The sequence below is a fragment of the Lithobates pipiens genome, unplaced genomic scaffold (assembly GCF_037356315.1).
Source record: "Lithobates pipiens isolate NorthernLeopardFrog02 unplaced genomic scaffold, aLitPip1_a1.2 Scaffold_18, whole genome shotgun sequence".
Lineage (NCBI taxonomy): Eukaryota > Metazoa > Chordata > Amphibia > Anura > Ranidae > Lithobates > Lithobates pipiens.
In genome coordinates, this window is record NW_027507758.1 from 584,821,588 (window position 1) to 584,849,256 (window position 27,669).

Genomic DNA, 27,669 nt, shown 5'->3' on the forward strand with positions numbered 1-27,669 from the left:
GAGAAGGAATGTTTAGCAGTGAAGTGGGCTCTAGATTCCCTTCGGTACTATCTGCTAGGTAGGCACTTTGACCTGGTGACTGATCACGCTCCTTTAAAGTGGATGGCTCAAAACAAGGAGACCAATAGAAGGGTAAATAGGTGGTTCCTGGCCCTACAGGAATTTAACTTTACAGTTAAGCATCGCCCTGGTGTTAAAATGGGGAATGTGGATGCTTTGTCTCGGATACATGCGTGTCTGGCTGCTTGTGTTACAACCCCAAGGTTGAAACAAGAGGGGGGGGTATGTGGCAGCACGCAGGTAAAATCACCTGGTTGTATTCAGGATGGGAAATATGTGTGTCCTAGATTCAGGCTTTATGCAGACTTTTACAATTAGAGGGGAAGAGTTAATGAGCCCAGCTGTAGTAAGTGGGCTCATTAAGACCTCTACAAAAAAAAACCAGCATGCATAGGGAGATGCTCCATCCTGGAACCAGTTTTGTGTGTATAGACTGGGGAGTCTGAGATCTGTTCTGTGCGGTGAGTTAACGCCTGTGTGGCAAACCCCTACAATAGGGACAGGGACTGGGGCAGCACAAGGCTGCACCCAGTTGTTAGACAGGGAGTCTACGTGTGTAGTTAGAGGTCAAGCTGACCAGGATTTATTTTCTTGTTTTATTTTGTTTGGCTGTTATATGTATCACTGCATGTAGCCTAAATAAACCAGATCTTTTGTTTTTTGCACCTACAACGCTGTCTGCTGTGCCTGACTTTGTGTTGTGAACCCATCCAGGGGGGTCACACACACCCGCTACCGAGCGAACCCCCTCACAATATATATATATATATATATATATATATATAAACCTCTGATATTGATCACACTTAACTGTGGCAAAAATAAACTAGATGAGGGTGCGTTTCCCTATGCACCAAATGGCCACTTAACTAAAACCTAACCTTTATTGAAAATCATAAAAGGTATGTAAATGACCATAACAGGTATACCTATAGGATGAGGTCAATGCCATTATATATGAATCATCGTTTTATCACTATGTGGTAATATAAAAGCGGAGGTTCACACAAAAATTGAATCTCTGATTTTTGGAACCCTTCCCCCTATGGTGCCACATTTGGCACCTTTCAGGGGGGAGGGGGGTGCAGATACTTGTCTAAGACAGGTATTTGCACCCACTTCCGGGCATAGACTCCCGCACCTCGAGTCTACGCCTCTTCCCGTCCCACGGTGCTGTCTGCTGGGACATACATGGGTCCTACAGACAGCAGGGACCATTCAGATTGCGTTGCTTCATTTCTTGATTCCCTTACCGAAGATGGCGGCGGCAGCATCCGAGGACCAAGGGACGGTTTTCATGTGGCAACACTGAAGGAATGACACTTTGCTACAATGTAAAGTAGTGAGTGTACAGTTTGTATAACAGTGTAAATTTGCTGTCCCCTCAAAATAACTCAACACACAGCCATTAATGTCTAAACTGCTGGCAACAAAAGTGAGTACACCCCTAAAAGTAAAAATGTCCATATTGGGCCCAAAGTGTCAATATTTTGTGTGGCCACCATTATTTTCCAGCACTGCCTTAACCCTCTTGGACATGGAGTTCAGCAGAGCTTCACAGGTTGCCACTGGAGTCCTCTTCCACTCCTCCATGGCGACATCACAGAGCTGGTAGATATTAGAGATCTTGAGCTCCTCCACCTTCTGTTTGAGGATGCCCCACAGATGCTCAATAGGCTTTAGCTCTGAAGACATGCTTGGCCAGTCCATCACCTTTACCCTCAGCTTCTTTAGGAGGTGTGTTTGGGGTCGTTATCATGTTGGAATACTGCCCTGCGGCCCAGTCTCCGAAGGGAGGGGATAATGCTCTGCTTCAGTATGTCACAGTACTTGTTGACATCCATGGTTCCCTCAATGAACTGTAGCTCCCCTGTGCCAGCAGCACTCATGCAGCCCCAGACCATGACACTCCCACCACCATGCTTGACTGTAGGCAAAACAAACTTGTCTTTGTACTCCTCACCTGGTTGCCACCACACACGCTTGACACCATCTGAACCAAATACGTTTATCTTGGTCTCATCAGACCACAGGACATGGTTCTAGTAATCCATGTCCTTAGTCTGTTTGTCTTTAGCAAACTGTTTACGGGCTTTGTTGTGCATCATATTTAGAAGAGGCCTCCTTCTGGGATGACAGCCATGCAGACCAATTTGATGCAGTGTGCAGCATATGGTCTGAGCACTGACAGGCTGACCCCCCCCCCCCCCCCTTCAACCAATGCTGGCAGCACTCATACATCTATTTCCCAAAGACAGCCTCTGTATATGACGCTGAATACGTGCACTCAGCTTCTTTGGTGGACCATGACGAGGCCTGTTTTAATTGAAACCTGTCCTGTTAAACCACTGTATGGTCTTGGCTATCCTGCTGCAGCTCAGTTTCAGGGTCTTGGCAATCTTCTTATAGCCTAGGTCAGTGATGGCGAACCTTGGCACCCCAGATGTTTTGGAACTACATTTCCCATAATGCTCATGCACTCTGCAGTGCAGTTGAGCATCATGGGAAATGTAGTTCCAAAACATCTGGAGTGCCAAGGTTCGCTATCACTGGCCTAGGTCATCTTTATGTAGAGCAACAATTTTTTTGTTCAGATCCTCAGAGAGTTCTTTGCCATGAAGTGCCATGTTGAACTTCCAGTGACCAGTATGAGAGAGTGAGAGCAATAACATCAAATTTAACACACCTTCTCCCCATTCACACCTGAGACCTTTTAACACTAACGAGTCACATGACACCGTGGAAGGAAAATGGCTAATTTAGACATTTTCACTTAGGGGTGTACTCACTTTTGTTGCCAGCAGTTTAGACATTAATGGCTGTGTATTGAGTTATTTTGAGGGGACAGCAAATGTACACTGTTATACAAGCTGTACACTCACTACTTTACATTGTAGCAAAGTGTCAATTTTTTGTTTTGTCACATGAAAAGGCATAATAAAAAATTTACAAAAATGTGAAGGGTGTACTCACTTTTATAAGCTACTGTACATATAGACAATATGAGGGTTGAAATCTCCTCCTACAATAAATATAAATGCTCCAGGCTGTGTAGAGGATATTTAAATTCAAAGTCTACTCACCAACACCAACTGGTATGAAGAGATGGGAGTATATCTGGCCCTCCTCCCATCTATTGGCCACATAAAAATGAGGAGAACAGAAAAAGAGAAAGTATACAAGTGAATATTGTCTTACTAAAGATGTGGGCCATCTGCCTTCTGCCCTATGAAATTATCTATCTCTCATATATGTAATACGGGTACACTCATTCATGTGGACACAAATAATCACTGATGGACACCCCCATATAACACCATATCCACAATTGGCAGGGCCAAATTTGAGATTTGAGGAATTTGTAGCACGTCTAAATAACAATGATATTGGTATGTTTTTCACCAGTGAGATTAACCATGACAGCATCAATTTCCTGAATTTTAAGATTGGGAGAGATGCCGATGATGCTATTAATACAACTATCTCCCGGAAACCTACCTCCACCAATAATTGGGAGAGCCAAAACCCTACATCCCTTAAAAAAGGCATTCCCACTGGGCAATTCATGAGAGCTAAGAGAAACTGCTCTACTGATGCAGCCTTTCAAAATGGCTGAGAGGTTCAGTAGATGAGGTTATAATCTCAATGACTTAAGAAAGTCTTATGAAAAGGTGAGCACTGTGCCAAGGGATACTTTCATTGGACAAAAACAGGCCAAGACAGATGATAATGCAGGCATGCGTATTATAGGGACATACTCACATTAATCCGGTTAAATTTTTTTTATCATTAACCACTTGCCGACCGCCGCACGACGATATACGTCGGCAGAATGGCACGGGCAGGCATATGGGCGTATATATAAGTCCCTGCCTGCCCGCGGGTGGGGGGCCCGATCGGGCCCCCCCCCGGTGCCTGCGGCGGTCGGCATTCCTTCGAGAGCGATCCGGGATGAGGGGGCGGCCATTCATTCATGGCCACCCCCTCGCGATCGCTCTCGACGAATGGAAATCCCCCGTGACATCACTTCCTCTCCTGTAATGTAAACACAGGAGAGGAAGTGATGTATTCTCTCCTCCGTGTCGGTATTTTTCGTTCCGACACGGAGGAGAGCGGATCGGTGAGTTGCACCAACACTCTACACACACAGTAGAACATGCCAGGCACACTCACACCCCCCCTTTACCCCCCGATCACCCCCCCAATTACCCCTGCCCCCCAGTCACAGTGACACCAATGTCATTTTTTTTTTTTTTTGCATTGGTGTCATTTGTGACTGTAATAACTGTTAGGGCAGTTAGAGTTAGCCCCCTTTAGTTCTAATGTGCCCCCCTAACCCCCCCAATAAAGGTTTAACCCCGTGATCACCCCCCGTCGCCAGTGTCACTAAGGCTGGGTTCACATTGCAGCGGTTTATGAGAACGAATGTGATTCGCACCGCACTGCAGTGCAAATCACATCCGATCTCTGTGCGATTCGAGTTCAGCCATTCGCCGCACCCGCCACACCCGCCGCAAATTCGCACGGGACCCTTTTTTTGGCCCGCAGCAGAATCGGATCGCATGGGTGTTCACACCATGCGATCCGAGTTTGCAGATCGCACTGCGATATGCGAACTGATCTGGGGGTGTCAGTAACATTTCACTGACACTCCCAGCAGTTCGCATAGGGCAGTGTGAACTGCCGCCGGGAGGCATGCGATGCGGGAACCCGCCGCGGATTCGCGGCGTTTCCGCATCGCTCCAGTGTGAACCCAGCCTAATAAGCGATCATTTTTCTGATCGCCGTATTAGTGTCACAGGTGACGCTAGTTAGGCAGGTAGGTATTTAGGTTCGCCGCAGCTTTTTATAGCGCCAGGGACCCCCATATACTACCGCATAAAGCCCCCTGATTGCCCCCTAGTTAACCCTTTCACCTGTGATCACCATATAACTGTTACAGGTGACGCTGGTTGGTTAGTTATTTTTTTATAGTTTCAGGGCACCCGCCATTTATTACCTAATAAAGGTTTAACCCCCTGATCACCCGGCGGGTGTCATTTGTGACTAATAACTGTTAGGGCAGTTAGGGTTAGCCCCCTTTAGTTCTAAGGTACCCCCCTAACCCCCCCAATAAAGGTTTAACCCCGTGATCACCCCCCGTCACTAAGGCTGGGTTCACATTGCAGCGGTTTGAGAACGGATGTGATTCGCACCGCACTGCAGTGCAAATCACATCCGATCTCTGTGCGATTCGAGTTCAGCCATTCGCCGCACCCGCCACACCCGCCGCACCCGCCTCAAATTCGCACGGGACCCTTTTTTGGCCCGCAGCAGAATCGGATCGCATGGGTGTTCACACCATGCGATCCGAGTTTGCAGATCGCACTGCGATATGCGAACTGATCTGGGGGTGTCAGTAACATTTCACTGACACTCCCAGCAGTTCGCATAGGGCAGTGTGAACTGCCGCCGGGAGGCATGCGATGCGGGAACCCGCCGCGCATTCGTGGCATTCCCGCATCGCTCCAGTGTGACCCCAGCCTAATAAGCGATCGTTTTTCTGATCGCTGTATTAGTGTCACAGGTGACGCTAGTTAGGCAGGTAGGTATTTAGGTTCGCCGCAGCTTTTTATAGCGCCAGGGACCCCCATATACTACCGCATAAAGCCCCCTGATTGCCCCCTAGTTAACCCTTTCACCAGTGATCACCATATAACTGTTACAGGTGACGCTGGTTGGTTAGTTATTTTTTTATAGTTTCAGGGCACCCGCCATTTATTACCTAGTCTCACTAGTGTACCCCTAAATTTAGGGGTGTCTACTTTCCAAAATGGGGTCATTTGGGGGGGGTTTGTGCCATCTTGGCATTTTATGGCCTTCAAAACTGTAACGCCCTTAGAAAGCCTGAAGGCGGTGCTTGGTTTTCGGGGCCCCGTACGCGGCTAGGCTCCCAAAAAGTCCCACATATGTGGTATCCCCGTACTCAGGAGAAGCAGCAGAATTTATTTTGGGGTGTCATTTCACATATGCCCATGGCATGCGTGAGCAATATATCATTTAGTGACAACTTTGTGAATAAAAAAAAAAAAAAAAAGTTTGTAATTTTCCCGCAACTTGTGGCAAAATATAAAATATTGCATGGACTCAACATGCCTCTCAGCAAATAGCTTGGGGTGTCTACTTTCTAAAATGGGGTCATTTGTGGGGGTTTTGTGCCATCTTGGCATTTTATGGCCTTCAAAACTGTAATAGGTAGTGAGAAGTGAACTCAAAAATTTACGCCCTTAGAAAGCCTGAAGGCGGTGCTTGGTTTTCGGGGCCCCGTACGCGGCTAGGCTCCCAAAAAGTCCCACATATGTGGTATCCCCGTACTCAGGAGAAGCAGCAGAATTTATTTTGGGGTGTCATTTCACATATGCCCATGGCATGTGTGAGCAATATATCATTTAGTGACAACTTTGTGAAAAAAAAAAAAAAAAAAAAAAAAGTTTGTAATTTTCCCGCAACTTGTGGCAAAATATAAAATATTCCATGGACTCAACATGCCTCTCAGCAAATAGCTTGGGGTGTCTACTTTCTAAAATGGGGTCATTTGTGGGGGTTTTGTGCCATCTTGGCATTTTATGGCCTTCAAAACTGTAATAGGTAGTGAGAAGTGAACTCAAAAATTTACGCCCTTAGAAAGCCTGAAGGCGGTGCTTGGTTTTCGGGGGGCCCCGTACGCGGCTAGGCTCCCAAAAACTCCCACATATGTGGTATCCCCGTACTCAGGAGAAGCAGCAGAATTTATTTTGGGGTGTCATTTCACATACGCCCATAGCATGTGTGAGCAATATATCATTTAGTGACAACTTTGTGTAAAAAAAAAAAAAAAAAAAAAAAGTTTGTAATTTTCCCGCAACTTGTGGCAAAATATAAAATATTCCATGGACTCAACATGCCTCTCAGCAAATAGCTTGGGGTGTCTACTTTCTAAAATGGGGTCATTTGTGGGGGTTTTGTGCCATCTTGGCATTTTATGGCCTTCAAAACTGTAATAGGTAGTGAGAAGTGAACTCAAAAATTTACGCCCTTAGAAAGCCTGAAGGCGGTGCTTGGTTTTCGGGGCCCCGTACGCGGCTAGGCTCCCAAAAAGTCCCACATATGTGGTATCCCCGTACTCAGGAGAAGCAGCAGAATTTATTTTGGGGTGTCATTTCACATACGCCCATAGCATGTGTGAGCAATATATCATTTAGTGACAACTTTGTGTAAAAAAAAAAAAAAAATTTTTTTTTTGTCATTATTCAATCGCTTGAGGCAAAAAAATAAAATATTCAATGGGCTCAACATGCCTCTTATCAATTTCCTTAGGGGGTCTACTTTCCAAAATGGGGTCATTTGGGGGGGTTTTGTACTGCCCTGCCATTTTAGCACCTCAAGAAATGAGATAGGCAGTCGTAAACTAAAAGCTGCGTAAATTCCAGAAAACGTACCTTAGTTTGTAGATGTGACAACTTTTGCGCAAACCAATAAATATACAATTATTGACTTTTTTTTTACCAAAGACATGTGGCTGAATACATTTTGGCCTAAATGTATGACTAAAATTGAGTTTATTGGATTTTTCTAATAACAAAAAGTAGAAAATATCATTTTTTTTCAAAATTTGCGGTCTTTTTACGTTTATATCGCAAAAAATAAAAATCGCAGAGGCAATCAAATACCATCAAAAGAAAGCTCTATTTGTGGGAAGAAAAGGACGCAAATTTTGTTTGGGTACAACATTGCATGACCGCGCAATTACCAGTTAAAGCAGCGCAGTGCCAAAGTGTAAAAAGACCTCTGGTCATTTACCAGCAAAATGGTCCGGTCTGAAAGTGGTTAAAAAATATTTGGACGTGCTGCACAATGACAAAGATCTATCTAAAATCATACCGAAAAGCCCCATGATCACATACAGAAGAGGTAGAAATCTGAGAGACATGCCAGTGCATGGTCATTTAGGAACTGTCCAAAAATAAGTCATTCCCACATGGCTCCTGGAAAAACCCTTAGGTAGGCACAGATGTGAACACTGTAAGGCAGGGATCTCAAACTGGTGGCCCTCCATCTGTTGCAGAACTCCAAGTCCCATCATGCCTCTGCCTTTGGGAGTCATGCTTGTAACTGTCAGTCTTGCAATGGCTCATGGGATTTGTAGTTTTGCAACAGCTGGAGGGCCGCCAGTTTGAGACCCCTGCTGTAAGGCATGCTTTTATATTCCCACTGTTAAAGAATTTAATAATCAGAAAAAATTCAAGAAAACTTATACACAATTACCTTCATCCTCATCAATAATTTTTTAAAGAAAAGCCAGAGGTTATAAGGTCATTTTCAAGAGCCGTTGCTGCAACTGCAGCTAATATGACAAAACCTACACAGTTAATAGTCTATGGACTATCTCGGTACTTATTAACACAGGTAAATCAAAAAATTAAAAGATAATTTTTAATAATACTCAAAGAAAAAATTATACATAGAATGTACAAAAACAGTTGTAGTCAAACAAAACATTGCATTATAAAAACATCCACCACAACTATACAACAACTGTCCGGTTTCCCTGTAAAGTTTTATGCTGAGGGGTGGTGTGGCAATATTCTTCTACCGGTTTTGCAGTAAAAAACGCTCCTTCAGGAGGGAGATCTATAAAATAGGCAAATAAAGAAAGGGTAGAGAAGAAAAACAACAATATATAGCAAATAAACGGCATGGTTAAACATGGATCATAATTAGGAGATCGGCTCACCAATACAGCCAATAGCGACAGGTCAGCAGGGCCCACCAATTCCCCCAGCGGCGAATGCGGGGGAGTATATAGGACCGGCTCAAGAATTGTAATACAGCCAGAGTCTACGCATTCGCCGCTGGGGGAATTGGTGGGCCCTGCTGACCTGTCGCTATTGGCTGTATTGGTGAGCCGATCTCCTAATTATGATCTATGTTTAACCATGCCGTTTATTTGCTATATATTGTTGTTTTTCTTCTCTACCCTTTCTTTATTTGCCTATTTTATAGATCTCCCTCCTGAAGAAGTGGATCTTGACCGCAAAACCGGTAGAGGAATATTGCCACACCACCCCTCAGCATAAAACTTTACAGGGAAACCTGACAGTTGTATAGTTGTGGTGGATGTTTTTATAATGCAATGTTTTGTTTGACTGTAACTGTTTTTGTACATTCTATGTATAATTTTTTCTTTGAGTATTATTAAAAATTATCTTTTAATTTTTTGATTTACCTGTGTTAATAAGTACCGAGATAGTCCATAGACACTCTATTAACTGTGAAGGTTTTGTCATATTAGCTGCAGTTTCAGCAACGGATCTTGAAAATGACCTTATAACCTCTGCTTTTTCTTTCAAAAATTAATTGTAGTACAGTGGTAACCATTTATGTTATGATCAAAAAAGAGGGGGGACAAGGAAGGTGGGACTTTATATGAGGCACATGATAGCAAAACATAATACCAGTTGAACAGAGGAATTTTATTCACATAGCAGTATAATACATTGTTATCATCGAATAAAATATATAACATGGTAACTGCAATAGTCATAGTGACAGCAGGGATATTAAGAAACAAAACCACTGGTATTAATGGTAAATAAATAGACATAATAATAAACATTAAGCAATTTAATGACAATGGTATCTCAGATATGATCATTGTAAAATTCCATAGTTCAACATGGACAAGCTTGGATAAAATCAATATTGCACAATAATATCTGCAGGACCTATGGCCTTGCTGAGCCAGATGAGGTAGGAATCAAATAATGACTGAACAAGGGTAAGAATAAGTAAACACACGGCAACAAATATCTCTACGCGTTTCGTGGCTGATGCGCCACTCATCAGGAGCATGCACGTAAATATCTAGGAAAAAAAAAAAACGAAAAGAAGAATGATATAAGGTAATAAAATGAAACCCATAAGCAGGGGTAAGATAATACCCCCGACCGCACTAGGGTGCGAACTTACTGATTGGAATGACTAGCTAATGATACGACGGGAAGGCGCCAAAAACAAGTCCCATAGGGATGGAAATACGTGACCTTATCAGGTCTTGGCTTCCTTAAAGTCCCTAAAAATACCCTCCTCTTCATTCAACATTTATGTTATGAGATGGCCATGCCCATTTTTGTATGTGGAAAAGACAATTTGCCAATTAGATGGAGAGTATTGGAACATGTTAATGACTTTGCACAAAAAAAAGAGAGAGAGCTCTCTCGCTTTTTATTTTGATGCTGTATTCGAATGGATGTTAATGTAAGTGTAATATTCCCGTGTTTTAAATAAATTATCCAAGCGGTGTTACACTATGAGGGTTTCCTCTTCTCTTTGGAGCCACTGTTAGCACTATTTGGGATCGCTGAACGAGGGATAAGTTTATGTGAACGCTGCCATTCATTGGGGTTAGCTGATCTATGAGCGCAAGCTATAAAGAGAAGGACACAGATGATTAGGGATGAGCTTCGTGTTCGAGTCGAACAAACGTTCGACTCAAACATTGGTCGTTCGGGCGTTCGGCGAATTCCGAACGTTTGGGCCGTTCGCGGCAAAATTCGTGTGGCCCACAATGCACTGTGATGGCGCAGTGCATTGCTGGCTCATGATTGGCCAAGCATGCACTGTGACCCCGCATGCTTGGCCAATCGCAGCGCCAGCAGCGAGGAGAGCCATGATTGGCCACGGGCGTCCTGCCTGTGGCTAATCATAGCTCAGGCTGTGTAGTGCACGCCCCACACTATATAAGGCCGCCTTTGAGGCGGCCTCGTGTAGTGTGTTGGCATCTGAAGCAGTGGGTGTTCTGTGTACCTTCAACACAGTTACACACCAATCGTTTTTGGCTGATTTCCTATCTTGCTCTTGTGTAGTGGTTACTGTCTGTGCCCTGACCGCAGTATACACCACTATATTCACCTCACCTATATAGCTAGTGATCTATCTTTAATAATAGAGCTTGCAGTCAGTAGTGTTAGGAGATAGTGCGTGCTGTCTGCGTGCTCTGTACCCAGTACATACCACTATAATCCACCTACATAGCTGTTCTCTATTTGAGCCCAATTGTCATCTGCAGGAGTTATTGGAAGTTGTGTGTGCTTCCAGCACAGCACAGTATACATTTGTATATACCCCTTTAACTCTGCTGTTTTCTGGTTATTGTCTGCGTGCCCTGACCGCAGTATACACCGTGATATTCACCTCACCTATATAGCTAGTGGTCCATCTTTAATAATAGAGCTTGCAGTCAGTAGTGTCAGGAGATAGTGCGTGCTGTCTGCGTGCTCTGCACCCAGTACATACCGCTATAATCCACCTACATAGCTGTTCTCTATTTGGGCCCAATTGTCATCTGCAGGAGTTATTGGAAGTTGTGTGTGCTTCCAGCACAGCACAGTATACATCTGTATATAGCCCTTTAACTCTGCTGTTTTCTGGTTATTGTCTGCGTGCCCTGACCGCAGTATACACCACTATATTCACCTCACCTATATAGCTAGTGATCTATCTTTAATAATAGAGCTTGCAGTCAGTAGTGTCAGGAGATAGTGCGTGCTGTCTGCGTGCTCTGTACCCAGTACATACCGCTATAATCCACCTACATAGCTGTTCTCTATTTGGGCCCAATTGTCATCTGCAGGAGTTATTGGAAGTTGTGTGTGCTTCCAGCACAGCACAGTATACATCTGTATATACCCCTTTATCTCTGCTGTTTTCTGGTTAATGTCTGCGTGCCCTGAACGCAGTATACACCGTGATATTCACCTCACCTATATAGCTAGTGGTCCATCTTTAATAATAGAGCTTGCAGTCAGTAGTGTCAGGAGATAGTGCGTGCTGTCTGCGTGCTCTGTACCCAGTACATACCGCTATAATCCACCTACATAGCTGTTCTCTATTTGGGCCCAATTGTCATCTGCAGGAGTTATTGGAAGTTGTGTGTGCTTCCAGCACAGCACAGTATACATCTGTATATACCCCTTTATCTCTGCTGTTCTAAAAAAAAAGGCATCTGCAGGAGTTAGTGGGTGTTGTGTGCCTCCAGCACAATATAAACTACCCAACTACTGTTTTACCCAACTCCCTTCAGGCCATTACCATGTCTGGAAGGCCAGCAAGGAGAGGCAGACAGGTGCGAGCCGATAAAAGAGGGCAAGCAGGCTCTGTGTCTAGAGACAACAGTGCTGGTCATGGACGCGGTGCATTGTCATCAGCACGTGGCCATGGGACATGCTTGTCCTTCTTTTCTGCAGCTGGACATGTTGAACTGCAACATGCCAACGACTTGGTAGAGTGGATGACCAAGCCCTCTTCATCCTCCTCATCCTCTCTCACCCAGTCTCAGGGTAGTAGCAAAGCAGTGGCCAACACATCGTCTTCCCTCCTCTCAATGTCATCATCAGTGACTCCTTCCCTAGACCCACCACGTCCTCCTGAGGAGTCTCCTGAACTCTTTGAGCACAGTGTTGGGTACATGCTCCAGGAGGATGCCCAGTGTTTGGTGGGCTCTGATGATGACACTCAGCTAGAGGAAGGCAGTAGCGTGAGCGCAGAGAGAGGGGATGCTCAAGAAGGACAGCAATCTGGCAGTCATGTTCCACAAGCTGCAGCATACTGCCAGGTTTGCTACAGCGATGAAGAGGGAGGGGATGATGAGGGCACTGACTCCACGTGGGTGCCTGGAAGGAGGGAGGAGGAGGAGGAGGCACATGTCCAACGAGGCAGGATGCCCTCCGGGGGTCAGCTTAGGGGCAGCACACCAACTGAATCACACCGCAGAGCTCCGCCTGCGCAGAGCGCTTCCTCTGCGCGTTATTCTAAAAGTTCTTTGGTGTGGGCCTTTTTTGAGACGAGTGCATCAGATCGCACCGCTGCTATTTGCAACATATGTCTCAAGCGTATCTCACGTGGCCAAAACATCAGCCGCTTGGGCACCACATGCTTGACCAGACATATGTTGACCTGCCATGCAGCTCGTTGGCAAGCGTACCTCAAAGACCCACACCAAAGAACAAAGCGGACCTCTCCTTGCTCCTCATCAGCTGGCATCTCCAACCCCACTAGACCTTCAGTCCTCTCTGAAACCTGCTCTGAGAGGAATGAAGGTGTAGAATTAGGTGTGTCACAGCCAAGTGCTTCCGGGAACTCTGCTAGTGGTACATCCACATCCGATTATAGCACGCAAATGTCCCTGCCCCAGCTGCTGGACCGGCGGAAGAAGTTTACTCCCAGCCATCCACATGCCCAGCGGTTGAATGCTAGCTTGGCTAAATTGCTAGCACTTCAACTGCTGCCTTTTCAGTTGGTAGACTCGGCCCCCTTCCGTGAGTTTGTACAATGTGCGGTTCCTCAGTGGCAGGTCCCCAAACGCCACTTTTTCTCACGGAAGGCGATTCCGGCTCTCTACCGGCATGTGGAAGGCAATGTCCTTGCCTCGCTGGACAGGGCAGTCAGCGGTAAGGTGCATATTACCGCTGACTCATGGTCCAGCAGGCATGGACAGGGACGTTACCTGTCTTTCACGGCCCATTGGGTCACTCTTCTGGCTGCTGGGAAGGATGCAGGACAAGGTGAAGTAGTGTTGGAGGTTGTTCCGCCACCACGCCTCCAAAATGCTACTATTGGTTGTGACACACCTCTCTCCTCCACCCCCTCCTCTTCTTCTTCCTCCATGGCCTCTTCCAGTGCTCTGTCCTCAGAACCAGCGGTGCTCCGTAGGCGTTCCAGGGGCTACGCAAGTACGCAGGCAAAACGATGCCATGCTGTGCTTGCGCTGGTTTGTTTGGGGGACAGGAGCCACACTGGGGCAGATGTTTTGTCAGCTCTGCAGGGGCAGGCCGAGAGGTGGTTGACGCCACGCCAGCTTAAGCCAGGAATGGTGGTTTGCGACAATGGCACCAACCTCCTCTCCGCCCTCCGACAGGGACAACTGACCCATGTGCCCTGTGTAGCTCACGTCCTTAACCTGGTGATGCAGCGGTTCTTGGGCAGGTACCCCGGCTTACATGATGTCCTGAAGCAGGCCAGGAAAGTCTGTGTGCATTTCCGCCGATCATTTAATGCCTGTGCTCGGCTGGCTGAGCTCCAAAAGGAGTTGAACCTGCCCAAGAACCGCCTTATATGTGACATGCCCACCAGATGGAACTCAACATTGGCCATGCTGCAGCGGCTGCACACGCAGCAGAGGGCCATCAATGAGTACCTGTGCGACTACGGCACCAGGACAGGGTCAGGGGAGCTTGGTTTTTTCTCACCACGCCAGTGGGGCATGATCAGGGATGCATGCACTGTCCTGTCACCGTTTGAGGAGGCCACAAGGATGGTGAGCAGTGACAGTGCATGCATCAGTGACACTGTACCTCTTGTCCACCTCTTGGAGCATACGCTGCGTGGAATAATGGACAGGGCACTTGAGGCAGAACAGAGGCAGGAAGAGGAGGACTTCCTTGCCTCTCAAGGCCCCCTTTATCCAGACAGTGTTCCTGCTGTGCCACCCATCACACAGGAAGAGGGTGAGGAGGAGGAAGAGGAGGAGGAGGATGATTGTGTCAGCATGGAGGTGAAGGCTGGCACTCAGCATCAGCATCAGCAGCAGCAGTCTTATAGGGATGATTTACAGTCCCAAGAAACACGTGGACTTGTACGTGGCTGGGAGGAGGTAGCTGCGGATCATGTTGTCCTTAGTGACTCAGAGGACTCCGGACCGAATGCCTCAGCTAACCTACGCTGCATGGCCTCCCTGATCCTGAAAAGCCTGCGGAAGGATCCTCGTATTCTTCGGATCAAGGAGAGGGACCATTACTGGCTGGCCACTCTCCTTGATCCACGGTACAAGGGTAAGGTTGCCGACCTTATCTTGCCATCGCAGAGGGAGCAGAGGATGAGACATCTCCGGGAGGCCTTGCAGAAAGCTCTGTGCAACGCGTTCCCAGAGACTGGGAGGTCACAAACTCCTGGTCCTGGACAACGTGTTGCTGAGGCATCAGTCAGAAGGAGCGGTGGAGAAGGTGGCCGTCTGACTGATGCTTTCAGACAATTTTTTAGTCCGCAGCCCCAAGGTATGATTGGTTCCAGCACCCATCGCCAGCGTCTAATTTACATGGTGCAGGAATACCTAGGGGCAAGGTCAGACTTGGACACCTTTCCCACTGAAAATCCTCTGGCTTACTGGGTCTTGAGGATGGATCACTGGCCAGAGCTTGCACAGTATGCAATTGAGCTACTGGCCTGTCCTGCATCCAGCGTTCTTTCGGAACGCACCTTCAGTGCTGCTGGTGGCTTTGTTACCGATCACAGGGTGCGCCTGTCCACCGAATCAGTTGATCGACTGACCTTCATCAAGATGAATCAGTCTTGGATCACCCACAGCTAGCAAGCACCTGAAGCTGATGTAACCGAATAATTTTTTTTGAAATACCACATCCCTTCAAGACTGCCTATGCTGATGCTGAGTGACTGTCCTGTTATGTTGATTGTCTATCCTCTTCCTCCTCCGCTGATATGTTGGAAGAACATTTTTGGTTCTGGGTGATGCCAGCAGCCCAATTTTTCTGCCCCTGTTTAACAGGGGCGTTTAATTACAATTTTTGATGCAATGCTTTGCAGCAGGGCTAATTCCTGCAATAAAACTAGAGTATATGGCAGAGGTTGGAGTGTGGTGGCACCAGCACCAGTGCCTAAGGCCCAATTTTTCTGCCCCGGTTTAACAGGGGCATTAAGTACAATTTTTGATGCAATGCTTTGCAGCAGGGCTAATTCCTGCAATAAAACTAGAGTATATGGCAGAGGTTGGAGTGTGGTGGCACCAGCACCAGTGCCTAAGGCCCAATTTTTCTGCCCCTGTTTAACAGGGGCGTTTAAGTACAATTTTTGATGCAATGCTTTGCAGCAGGGCTAATTCCTGCAATAAAACTAGAGTATATGGCAGAGGTTGCAGTATGATGGCACCAGTGCCTAAGGCCCAATTTTTCTGCCCCTGTTTAACAGGGACATGTAATTACAATTCTTGATATAATATTTCACAGGAGGGCCCCTTCCTGTGCCCACCCAGAGTAACGGTGAGGACTTATAGTGTTGTGGCACCAGCACCACAACCACCAAAGGTCAATTTTTCTACCACTGTTCAACAATGGCATGTAATTACAATTCTTGATATAATCGTTCACAGCAGGGAGCTCCAGCGCCCACCAAGAGTCACTTTCAGGGCTTACAATGTTGTGGCAAAACCAACACCTTGTTCCGCCATTTCTGCAGAGCATATAGGGCAGGCCCCTACTTACTAACATCCAACTTACAAACATCAGACAGCAGCAAGTGAGATGAAAAAAGATGGACGACAAAACAAATTATACAGGGGTGATAACCCTTCCCTATGTTTTCCAAAAAGCTTAAAAATAGTATTTTTTGACTGGAGCTACACTTTAAAAATGTACCAGTTGAAAATTACAAACAGATTCAACTTAACACAACAAACCTACACAGTCCCTGTCTTGTTTGCACCGCCTGTATACTGCTGTTCTGAGTATATAGGGCCTGGGGGCCACACGCATTTCCTTTTTTTAATATGGGTACGGGGTTCCCCTTAATATGCGTACAAGACCCAAATAGGCTGGTAATGGGCAGGGAGGGCTACCCATGCCATTTTTCTGAATGATTTTCAACCATATTGCAGGAACCAGATATAACATTAAAACCGCAAGCAGTTTTAAATGGTGTTATTTCCGTTTAATGTCATTTTGTGCAGGGACTGTTCTAAACACGGGAAACACGTGGCACTTCACAGGCATACTACAGACACCCCCCAGGCACCATATTTAAAGGAATATTTCACTTTTTTTTTCACTTTAATCGTCATTAAAATCAGTGCTCCCGCCAAGACGGCCGTTTTTACAACCTTTTTTTGCATTGACCCATGTCCCCTGAGGCAGGAGTCAGGTCCCCAAACCCTTTTTAGGATAGTATCTTGCATATTAGCCGTTAAAATTAGCACTTTCCATTTCGAACGTTCGAGTCCCATAGACTTCAATGGGGTTCTAACGTTCGTTTCGAACGCGGGGTCCGTTCGAAAGTTCTGGTGCGAACCGAACCGGGGGGTGTTCGGCTCATCCCTACAGATGATTCACATACAAGGCTTTAATTAAGCTTCCATCTGGTAAGCGCACTCACTTCTCGGTGACGGGCACCTGTTTGCTGTTTTCGTGTGGACTCACTGTGGTGTCCTGGAAAGAATTGCGATAGAGGACTTTTTTATGAACTTTGTTTGCTCCTTTCCTTTTAGGTTGATGAATTATAATCTATGTTATTTCATTAATTTATTTTGTATGTAACGTGATCTATATTAATTTATTCACATTTATTCCTTTTTTATTATTTGTGAAGGTAGTATATAGGGGTTACGGTGCAGCTTTTGAATTTTTTTCTAGTATATTTGAGTGTGTGTATCCCACTTAGAGCTGCGGCCTTTATTTTAGATTATTTTATGTGTTTTTCTCACCTGAGCGCAGTTTATTTTTCCATGTTATTTGCTGTGTCCTAATATTATTTGAATAAAGCATCGTTTTAGCATTAGAGTGCGGCCGTCCAGAGTTCTGTCATTATCCACATTATCTGCAGGCATCCCAATACTTTTGGTAATATAGTGTATGTGTAATAAAATGGAATGACGCAGGGAAAAAGCACTGAACATGCTAACTGAAATTTATTTAATACTTGGTACAAAACCCTTTGATGGTAATGACAGCTTCAAGACTTCTCCTATATGGAGAAACTAGTTGCATGCATTGCTCAGGTGTGATTTTGTCCCATTCTTGCGCACAGTCTTCAAATCTTGAAGGTCCCGTGGGCCTCTTCCATGAGCTCTGATCTGTATTTTTTTCCATAGATTTTTTATTGGATTCAAGTCAGGTGATTGGATGGGCCATTCTAGCAGCATTATTTTCTTTCTTTGAAAACAATTGAGAGTTTCCTTGGCTTTGTGTTTGGGATCATTGTCTTGCTGAAATGTCCACCCTTGTTTCATCTTCATCATCCTGGTAGATGGCAGCAGATTTTTATCAAGAATGTCTTGTTACATTTTTCCATTCATTCGTCCTTCAATGATCTAAAGTTTGCTAGTACTGTATGCTGAAAAACAGCTCCACACCATGATGTTCCCACCTCCAAACTTCACCGTTGGTATGGTGTTTTTGAGGTGAGGTGCAGTGCCATTTGACCTCCAAACATGGTGTGTATTGTGGCATTATGGAGTTCAATTTTGGTCTCATTTGACCAGACTATATTCTCCCAGTATTTCACGGCTTTGTCTAAATGTTGTGCAACAAACCTTAAACAAGCTTCAACATGCTTTTTCTTCACCAAAGGAGTCTTGTGTGGTGAGCGTGCTTACAGGCCATGGCGGTTTAGTGCATTACTTATCATTTTGTTTGAAACAATTGTACCTGATAATTCCAGGTCTTTCTGAAGCTCTCCACAAGTGGTCCTTGGCTCTTGGACAACTCTTCTGATAATTTTTTTAATCTTCTGTCAGAAATCTCACGAGGAGCACCTGGTTGTGGCCGGTTAATGAGAAAATTATGTTCTTTACACTTCTGGATTATGGCCCCAACAGTGCTCAATGGAATATTTGGAAATTTCTTTTTAGAAATCCTTCTGCAACCAATGGCATCAGTATGTTTTGCAACGTAAAGGTTGCAAATGTCTTGAGAGAGCTCTTTGCTTTTACCCATCATGAGATGTTTCTTGTGTGACACCTTGGTAATGAGACACTTTTTTATAGGCCATAAGTTGAGACTGAACCGGCTGATATTTGCACTGACAAGGTGCAGGATTGCTTTCTAATTACTGATAGATTTCAGCTGGTGTCTTGGCTTTCCTTGCCTTTTTGCACTGCCCTTTCTTAATGTGTTTAATACTTTTTCTCTGTGTCATTCCATTTTTTTATACAAAATTTAATTTATGAACTGATTTCTTTTGGTTTCTTTGTATGTATGCATTGCATGGGTTGTTACCGACACGTGGTGAACATTTCATGTCGGTAGCACCTTTAGAAATTATTTACCTAGAAAAATGGTGATGTGTTCAATACTTATTTTACCCACTGTATATCTACAGGACAGGAAGTGAAGGTAAATCTGCTCTTGGGACACAGATGGCAGAAAATAGTTTGGGCTTTAGACATGTTTTAATAATTTAATTGTTTTGAGGTGAGAGGGTACATTGATGATTGCTCCATTCAATTACAGTATGTATAAACAGTATTAAAAGCTTGGAAATTATATTTTAGAACAATGCTAAAAGCGTTTTATTAACTTTACTTTCTTACAGAAAACTATTTATATTATCAGTGTGTTGAAGGAATACATTGACACCCCAGATCTAAATCTACAGTTGCTACAAAGCATTGAAAATATGTTTTCAACAATGGAGACTACATTTGAGAACTTCAGTATTGCCTATTCTGGTATTAATGTTTCCTGCACTGTTTTCAAGCCTGATGGCCTTAACGAGAGTAGCTCTATAGAGCTTTTGTCTGGGGCCACTGTGGTTCTGTCCACAGAAATATTAAAGAAAATTGACAAGTCTTCTGCAGGTGTCATTAATGTACTATCCATGATCTATGCACCAACTAATGGCAGCTTTAACCTCCCATATGACAGTTCTGATAACCTTTCTTATATTTTGGACAGTTTCATATGGACCAATGTGGCCATAGTAAATAACAAGAGTGAGCACTCTCTGAATATTTATATGAACTTCACACATAACGAAATCATGCCTAATGAGACTGCAGTATGTGTGTTTTGGAATTTAAATACGAACAAATGGTCATCGGAGGGTTGTAATACTACAGTTATCAATGGTAGTACCCACTGTGCCTGTAATCACCTGACCTCCTTCTCAGTCCTAATGGCGGGCTATATACCAGAAGAAAATCAGAACCTGGCTCTCTTGGATACTCTCACGAAGATTCTGCTTCCTGTCTCCATAGGATCTCTTCTGAATTGCATTGCCATAGAAATCTTTCTTCTTAAACAATCCAAGAGCTCTGTTGCTTTATACAGACACATTTGCATCATTCATATAGCTGTGTTTCTGTTAATTAGCAATGTCTCTTTCTTGGCGTCCAGCCTCTTTGATATCCCTTCACATCGCTTTTTGTGCAAAATACTCACCTTCGTTACTCATTTTTCTTTGTTGGCCTTCTTTTCCTGGACATTGGTGCAGGGCCTGTTTTTGGTGTGCCAATTACTTTTTGTCTTCCATCACTTCACCAAAAAAGAATTTTTGCTCCTTTCTGTCATACTTGGATATGGTTGTCCATCCGTTATAGCCTGTACCACTTTTTTGGTGTATTATCCTAATAAGTACCTGATGAGCAATGCCTGCTGGTTGGATAACAAAACTGGTGCCTTTCTGCTGTTCGCCATCCCTGCCATGGTAATTATGGGTGGAAATATTCTCGTCCTGGTGGTTGTGATTGCAAAAATCTTCAAGTCGTCAGTCTCTGAAGGGAAGAATGAGGATGACGAGGTGGTTGAGAAGCTGATGAAAGCAGTTTTGTTCTGCACGCCACAATTTGGATTGACTTGGGCTATTGGGATCCCCTTATACGTATACCCAAAGGCTGTATTCTTGCACTACTTATTTACCTTGCTCAACCCTCTCCAGGTAATCATCCAGAAAGATTAGCTTTTGTCATTTAAATATGTTTAATGTTACAGAACAGTGCCTACCAACTTTAATAGATGTCTGCCTAAAGCAAAGTTTCTAATTCATGTAAATACAATACATTAACACAAAGCATAATGCAAATCTGGATTTAAAGAAAACCTTTGGCCGTACAACAGGGAGGGGAAGGAACAATGGTGGTGCTTCGTACATATCCCACCAAATGCTTTTTAAATGCTTATTGGTACATCAGCCAAACTTACTTTAGTCTAAAGATCAGCCTTACTAGTCAACAGTAAGACAGTACATACTCACATGTGTAAGTGCTGCTTTTTTACCCTCACTTTTTGATCACTAACTCATAAAATAGTAAAGCTCATCACTGGTAGCTCCCACATTTTATTTTGACAGGTGCCCTTTAACATTGTTTCAAAGAGAGTGTCAAAAAATAAGAAAATGTCAGCTGATATAATGTAATGTAGCCTAATATAACAATACAGTGTCATAATTTGTATTTTATAGGGCTTTTTCCTTCTACTGTTTGGGTGTCTCCTGGATAAAAAGGTTAGTAATACTTTTGCAAAGTACAACACCTTTGATATACTGTATGTATTCCATAGAGATATGCTGCAGTACCAGATCTCACCAGTAGTCAAAACTATACTGAGAAACTTGAAAGAATGTATTACAGTTCCCACCTGGTGGTAAAATGTTGTATTGCACCTAAACTATGATTGTTACACCTTGTATTCCACAGTATTTGTAGGGTATCCATCTGCACACCTCACCCCCCCCCCCCCTCGAAACCTGGGCAGAAAAGTGCAGGTTTATTGCATAGCCTACCTTTTGTGCTTTTTAGAACTTCCCAAGGCTACACCTTTAATCTGTGAAACCAAGTGAGATAACTAGTGATTCTGGGTATTGAAGCTCAAAAGAGGGAAGAAGAAGAGAGTGGAGAAGAGTACAGGGTGAAAGAAGGAGGAAGGAGAGAAGTAGACAGGAGAAAAGAGAAAAGGAGTGGAGGACAAGAGGAGAGAAGACAAGGTATTCGTAGAAAAGAACAGGGGAGTGGAGGAAAAAAGGAGAGACAGGTTGACAGGACAGGAAGAAACAATAGAGAAGGGTAGGACAGGAACAGAGGAGAGGACAGGAAGAGAGAAGTAGAAAGATGAAGGGTGTAGAGAACAAGAGCGGACAAAAGGATGGAAGAAGGGAGGAGAGAGGAAAGCAGAAGAGGGGAGGTAAGAAGTAACCCAGGGAAGCAAGAATATAAACAGGTAGAAGAGAAAAACAGAGAAGAGGGAAGGAAAGGAGAGGGGAAGGAAAGAAGAGGATAGCTAAAGAGTTAAAGATTGTGAAGGAGAGCACAGGAGGACAGAAGAAGGGAAGTGAGAAAAGACCAGGAATATAAAAAAAATGTAAGGGAAGAGAAGACTGGAGAAGGGAAGCACCTTCTTCACCTCCCATGCCTCCCAGTACCGACTCCACCAGTGAATTAGAGCCCATGCAGTGTGGCTGCACACATCTTTCTACAGAGGAGAGGGTCTTTAGGAGGAGGGAGAGATTGTGCCTTTATTGTGGCCTGGCAGGTCACTTATTGAAGTCTTGTCCTACCCGTCCAGCAGAACGCCCCAACCTGAGGGCCTGTAGGGGACAAACCTTAGGTGACATTGTTGTGTCCCCAGCTATTCTGGAGCATAAGCCTCTAGTTTCAGTTACCCTTTCTTGGTGTGAGTCGATCATCAATACACAGGCTCTAATTGATTCTGGGGCTGCAAGCTTGTTCATAGATAGCGCCTTTGTGTCTAAGCACTCTGTTACGCTGCAGCTTTGTGCCACTCCACATGCCATTAAGGCTATCGATGGGAGATCTTTACATGTTTTCAGAAAGTGGTTAAGGTCTTGTGCATGTCTTCACTCTCCTCTTTTCAAAAAGAGTACTGCGAATTTAGCGATGTCTTTGACAAGGGTCAAACCGGTATTTTGCCTCCACACTGATCGTATGATTGTGCAATTGACCTTCAACCTGGTGCCATGCCTCCTCATGGCCAGATCTACCCTTTGTCTGTCTTGGAGGATAAAACCATGGAGGATTATGTTGCTGATTCACTTTCTTGGGGTTTATTAGCAAATCCTCATCTCCTGCCAGTGCTGGTGAACTGAGACCTGGTATCGATTATAGGGGTCTCAGTCGCATCACGCGATTAAGAATGCTTATCTGATCCCATTGGTTTTGGAATTATTTGACCGCCTCAAGGGAGCAACAGTTTTCACTAAGCGTGATTTGAGAGAGGCATACGATCTTGTGAGGATTAAGGAGGGCGACCAATGGAAAACTGCATTTTAATAGTATACTAGGACCGGAAAAGGAATACCTTGTAATGCCGTTTGGTCTCTGCAATGCTCCTGCAGTTTTTCAGGAATTCATCATGTCCTCTGAGATATGTTGCAGCAATATATCCTGATGATATTTTGATATATTCAAAAACCCTAGAGTGCCACCACACAGACTTTTCTTGTGTGCTACAGAGGTTAAGAGATAAAATCTGTATTGTACGTTGGAAAAGTACGAGTTCCATCATGAAAAGGCATCGCTAGGGGGTGGCTTCTGGGGCTATAGCATCGAATCTGGGGCCCATAGCCCAGAGTCTCTTACTAGGTGCAGTGGCCAGGGCTGGACTGGCCTACTGGGATAGCAGAAAGGCCGCCTGCCCTAGGGCAGCTTTGAAGACAGCAGCACACGTAAAACATATGGTTGCAGGCCCAGGCCAAGATGTCAACTGCGCATGCTCCACTCGAGAAAGCCAGTACAAGCTCGGCCCTTTTCGGGCATGCGGGCGCATGCGCAGTGATGTAATGGGTGGCGCCATTTTTAAATGTAAAGCAGAAGTGTCAACTCTGTGAAGTTTCGGCAGTGTCGCATGCTTCTCATAATGGCCGGGGTAGACCCCTCTGCAGCCTCTGACTACCTCCTGTTATTGCTCTTCTGCACCAAGTCTGCAGGCTCTGATTATCTCCCCCCGCACCATGTCCGCAACCTCTGATCATCTCCTCCTGCACCATGTCTGCATACACACACACATATTATATGCATGTGTATGCCCGCCCGAGCATATGACTTTCTTTACTTCGCTGCTATGGTCTCTAGCCCCAGATCTTTTTTAGACCTAGCAACGCTTCTGTGAACAGGTTACATTTCTTGGTTATGTCATTTTTACTGCCGGTTTGTTGATGGACCTAGAGAATCTATCTGCAGTTCTACAGTAGCCTCGACCCGTAGGTCTATGTCTGCTACAACATTTTCTTGGCTTTGCCAATTATTATGGGAAATGTATTTATAATTTCTCTTCTCTGGTCAAACCCCTGACTGATATGACCAGGAACGACGGAAACCAACAGAATTAGTCTCCGGATTCCATTGCAAACTTTGAGTCTCTCAAGACTGAATTAGTTGCAGCTCCTGTGCTGGCACATCCTGATCCCACGTTACCCTTCATTCTTGAGGTTGATGTGTCTGAGACTGGAGTAGGCACCCTTCTGTCTCAACGCTGTACCTCTGAGAGCGCTATGCATCCTTGTGGCTACTTTTCTAAGAAATTTTCTCCTGCAGAATGCAATTACAAGATTGGGGACAGAGAATTGTTAGCTATCATTTCAGCTCATGACCTTGTGACTGCTGCTTTGTCCCCGGGAATCTCTGTGCTGCTTTGCTGCAGATTTATCATTCTCCCAAGACAACTGGTCATCCAGGGAAGAATCAACTCAACTGGTCTATTTCTTAACAATTCTGGTGGCCTAGTCTCTGCACTGATGTAACCACCTTCATAGCCGCTTGTTCTGTGTGTGCTCAGAGTAAAACACCTCAACACCTTCCAATGAGCCTCCTACAACCCATACCCAATGGGGAGAGGCCTTGGACCTATTTGTCTATGAATTTTATTGTTACCCAACTCCTCAGGGCAACACAGTTATTCTTATGGTGGTTGACTGGTTCTCGAAGATGTGTCATTGTATTCCTCTTAAGAAGTTGCCTACATCCAAAGAACTGGAGTCCTTTTTTGCTCGGGTGAGCTTCCATTTACATGGGCTACCTAAGGTTATCATCTAGGAAAATGGGTAGCCAGTTTGTGTCCAGGTTTTGGCTAGCCGTTTGTGCACAGTTGGGAATCCAGCTTTCTTTCTCCTTGGCATTTCATCTGCAGTCCAATGAGGCTGTAAAACGAGGCAACCAAGCCATAGGGCAGATTCTACATTGCTATATTTCATAACAACTGGTCAGACCTCTTACCTTAGGTGGAGTTTGCTCACAATATTGAAATCAATGGCACTTCCCGATTGTCTCCGTTTTTTTAGGCGAATTATGGGTTCCAGCCATCCATGTTGCCTGACACATTTGTGCCTTCAAAAATTCCTGCATTAGAGGAACATCTCCGTGATCTCTGTTCCATTTGGGTGCTGGTCCAAGAGTTCTTGCGATGTGCCAGTGATAGGTAAGACTCCATGGTTCAAGTTGAGAACCACGAGGAGTATGATAGATACAATCTATCATTATAGGTCTCATGGGCGCATACAGTACTTTGTTCCCCTGAAGAGCTTATGGTCTGGAGGAACGCTCTTGGGTCTCCTCCTCGGATGTAAATGCTCCTGCCCTCCTCCGTACTTTCCATAGATGTTTCCCCCCAAACCTAGCCTCTCAGAGGAGGAGGGAATACTGTCGGGGCTGGGCTCTTAGCAGCTCTCCTCTCTGTGCTCAGGCTGCTCAGCTGTCCGATAATTGTCAGCACTCATTGTTCCACAGTGGCTCACCTGGCTATAATTACCTGCTCGTCAGTCTTGCCTACAGCCAGCCAACCCCTTCTGCTGTTTTAAACTGCCTTGTTCATTCCTTTCGTGCGTACGCCTGGTCAACATATCTGGAGTGTCTCTGCTGTGTTCCTGTGTGAAGACTTTGCCTGCCTGACATCTCTTCTGGTTCCTGATTTTCTTTCTTCTGCCTCCGACTATGCTGGTTTCTGGTCTGATTACTGGCTCATCTGATTTACCCATCTTGGCTTCTGATCCCTGGCTATGTTTTGACTATGTTTACTATCTGTACCATTTTACCATTATATTAAAGGTGTGAATTTTACTGTATTTTCTGTCTCAGTCTGATTCATGATTCCGGGGAGAGATGGAAGAATAAAAGGAGAGGGAGAATGAAGGCAAGGAAAAAGAAAGGAGGTGGGAGGAAAGGGAAACATGATAGAATACATAAACATTTGTTGTTATATTTATTAATATATTGAGAAAAAGAAATAGAGATGTGTTACAGATGTTTGATAAACAGATCAATAGATAATCACTATATATTTTTTCCGTTTTATATTTCAGGTCATTGATGCTCTAAAAGACATTTTAAAAAAAAAAACCCTCCCCAAGCAGTCTGGTAAGGAAGATTACAAACCTGAACCTTCCAATGGCAGATCCCATTTCTTCTTACTTTGTTCTATGGAGATTAACCAAAATTGTATAGTATTATTAAAGAGAAAAACATTCAGGCTGGGTTTTTCTTCGCATCCAATTTGCATGACAGGAGAGTGTGACCGGCTTGCAATGGAGCCGATTCACACAGATCGTGTGTGTCTTTGGCTCAGTTTCAGGTCCGAATTCAGGCAAAATATCGGAACTGATTGATCCCCGAAATGTGGAACAGGGAGGCACCGGACCCCCTGCTGCGAGCAGCTCCACACATAGTGTGAACCCAGCCTCACTCTCAGCAGATCATATAAGGAATCAGTAGCACATCATGGCAGTGCTGGGACAAGGTCCACTGGGACCCAAAGCAAGGATGCCAAAGCGAGATCTTTAATTTGGTGCTACAAAAACTAACATGAATTTACAATGGTGCAAAAAATAAACATTTTAGGGAACAAATTAAAGTGGAGCTCTACCCAAGAGGAGAAGCTCCACATGTTTGCTTCCCCCCCTACGCTGCCACATTTGGCACCTTTCCGGGAAGGGGGAGCTGGTACCTGTTTTTGACAGGTACCCCTCCCCACTGCCGGGTGACCTTACCACAGAGAGGTTCTTTGGAAGTTCAGCCCTTTTCTTCTGGGCAAAAATGTTTGCTCAGGGTCCAATCAATATTAAAGAAGGCCCTAAAAACAATAGTAGCTTTTATGCATAAGGAAAAGCAGAGCAGTATCCGATCTGCCAAACTGATGGCTCAGTCCTGTAGATTACACAGGGAGAATGTGTCTCTCCCTGTATATTCATCAGAGCTCTCTGAAAGTCAGGCATGGTGATCTGTTTATCAGGAGCACGCAGAGCTCCAGATACAGAGCAGGCAGCTGTCACACTGACAAGCTATTTATCACCTCCCCAGCCACTTTCTGGACATTCCTCTCCAGGGATTAGCCAGGCCATGATAAATATTCAGGCTGGTCATTTGAATCTCCCTACCTATGTTCTAGAAACTTCTTGCAGAGGCAGGGGAAGCAATTAAACTCAAATCATGTGAAACACTGAAAGGACCAGAACAAACACCTTGACTGCAGAAAGAGATAAAAACTAAATGTGCCTAACATCCTACAATAGGAAGGTACTCTATCTGTATGGGATCTTTGAGTTAATCTTTGGAAACAAAATATAGGTATATGAAATGATTGTTTCTATGAAAATCAGTACAACAACATTTTAAGGCCTGTGGCCCTCCAGCTCTTGCAGAACTACAATTCCTATGAGGGCATTGCATGCTGCTGACAGTTACAAGCATGACTCCCAAAGGCAGAGGCATGATGAGACTTGTAGTTCTGCAATAGCTGGAGGGCCACAGGTTGAGCATCCATGTTTTAAGGGGTTAGTACTACCAAATGGGACTTGCTATACACGTATTCATTATGTTTTATTGACAGAAAACTCATTTTTCTTTAAGGGAGAAACACAGACCAGCAC

At 44.7% G+C, this 27,669-nt stretch overlaps 1 protein-coding gene across 1 annotated transcript in view; it reads left to right on the plus strand.

Moving 5' to 3' along the window:
* The window catches only part of LOC143986786 (adhesion G protein-coupled receptor F4-like), a 44,611-nt gene extending 17,345 nt beyond the window's left edge, over window positions 1–27,266 (plus strand). Inside the window, exons 2-5 of the mRNA XM_077485192.1 lie at window positions 19,393–20,736; window positions 21,259–21,300; window positions 26,107–26,161; window positions 27,202–27,266. Coding sequence (XP_077341318.1) covers window positions 19,393–20,736; window positions 21,259–21,300; window positions 26,107–26,161; window positions 27,202–27,266 — 1,506 coding nt within the window. The remainder of the gene's footprint in view (window positions 1–19,392; window positions 20,737–21,258; window positions 21,301–26,106; window positions 26,162–27,201) is intronic.
* The last annotated feature ends 403 nt before the right edge of the window (window positions 27,267–27,669 follow it).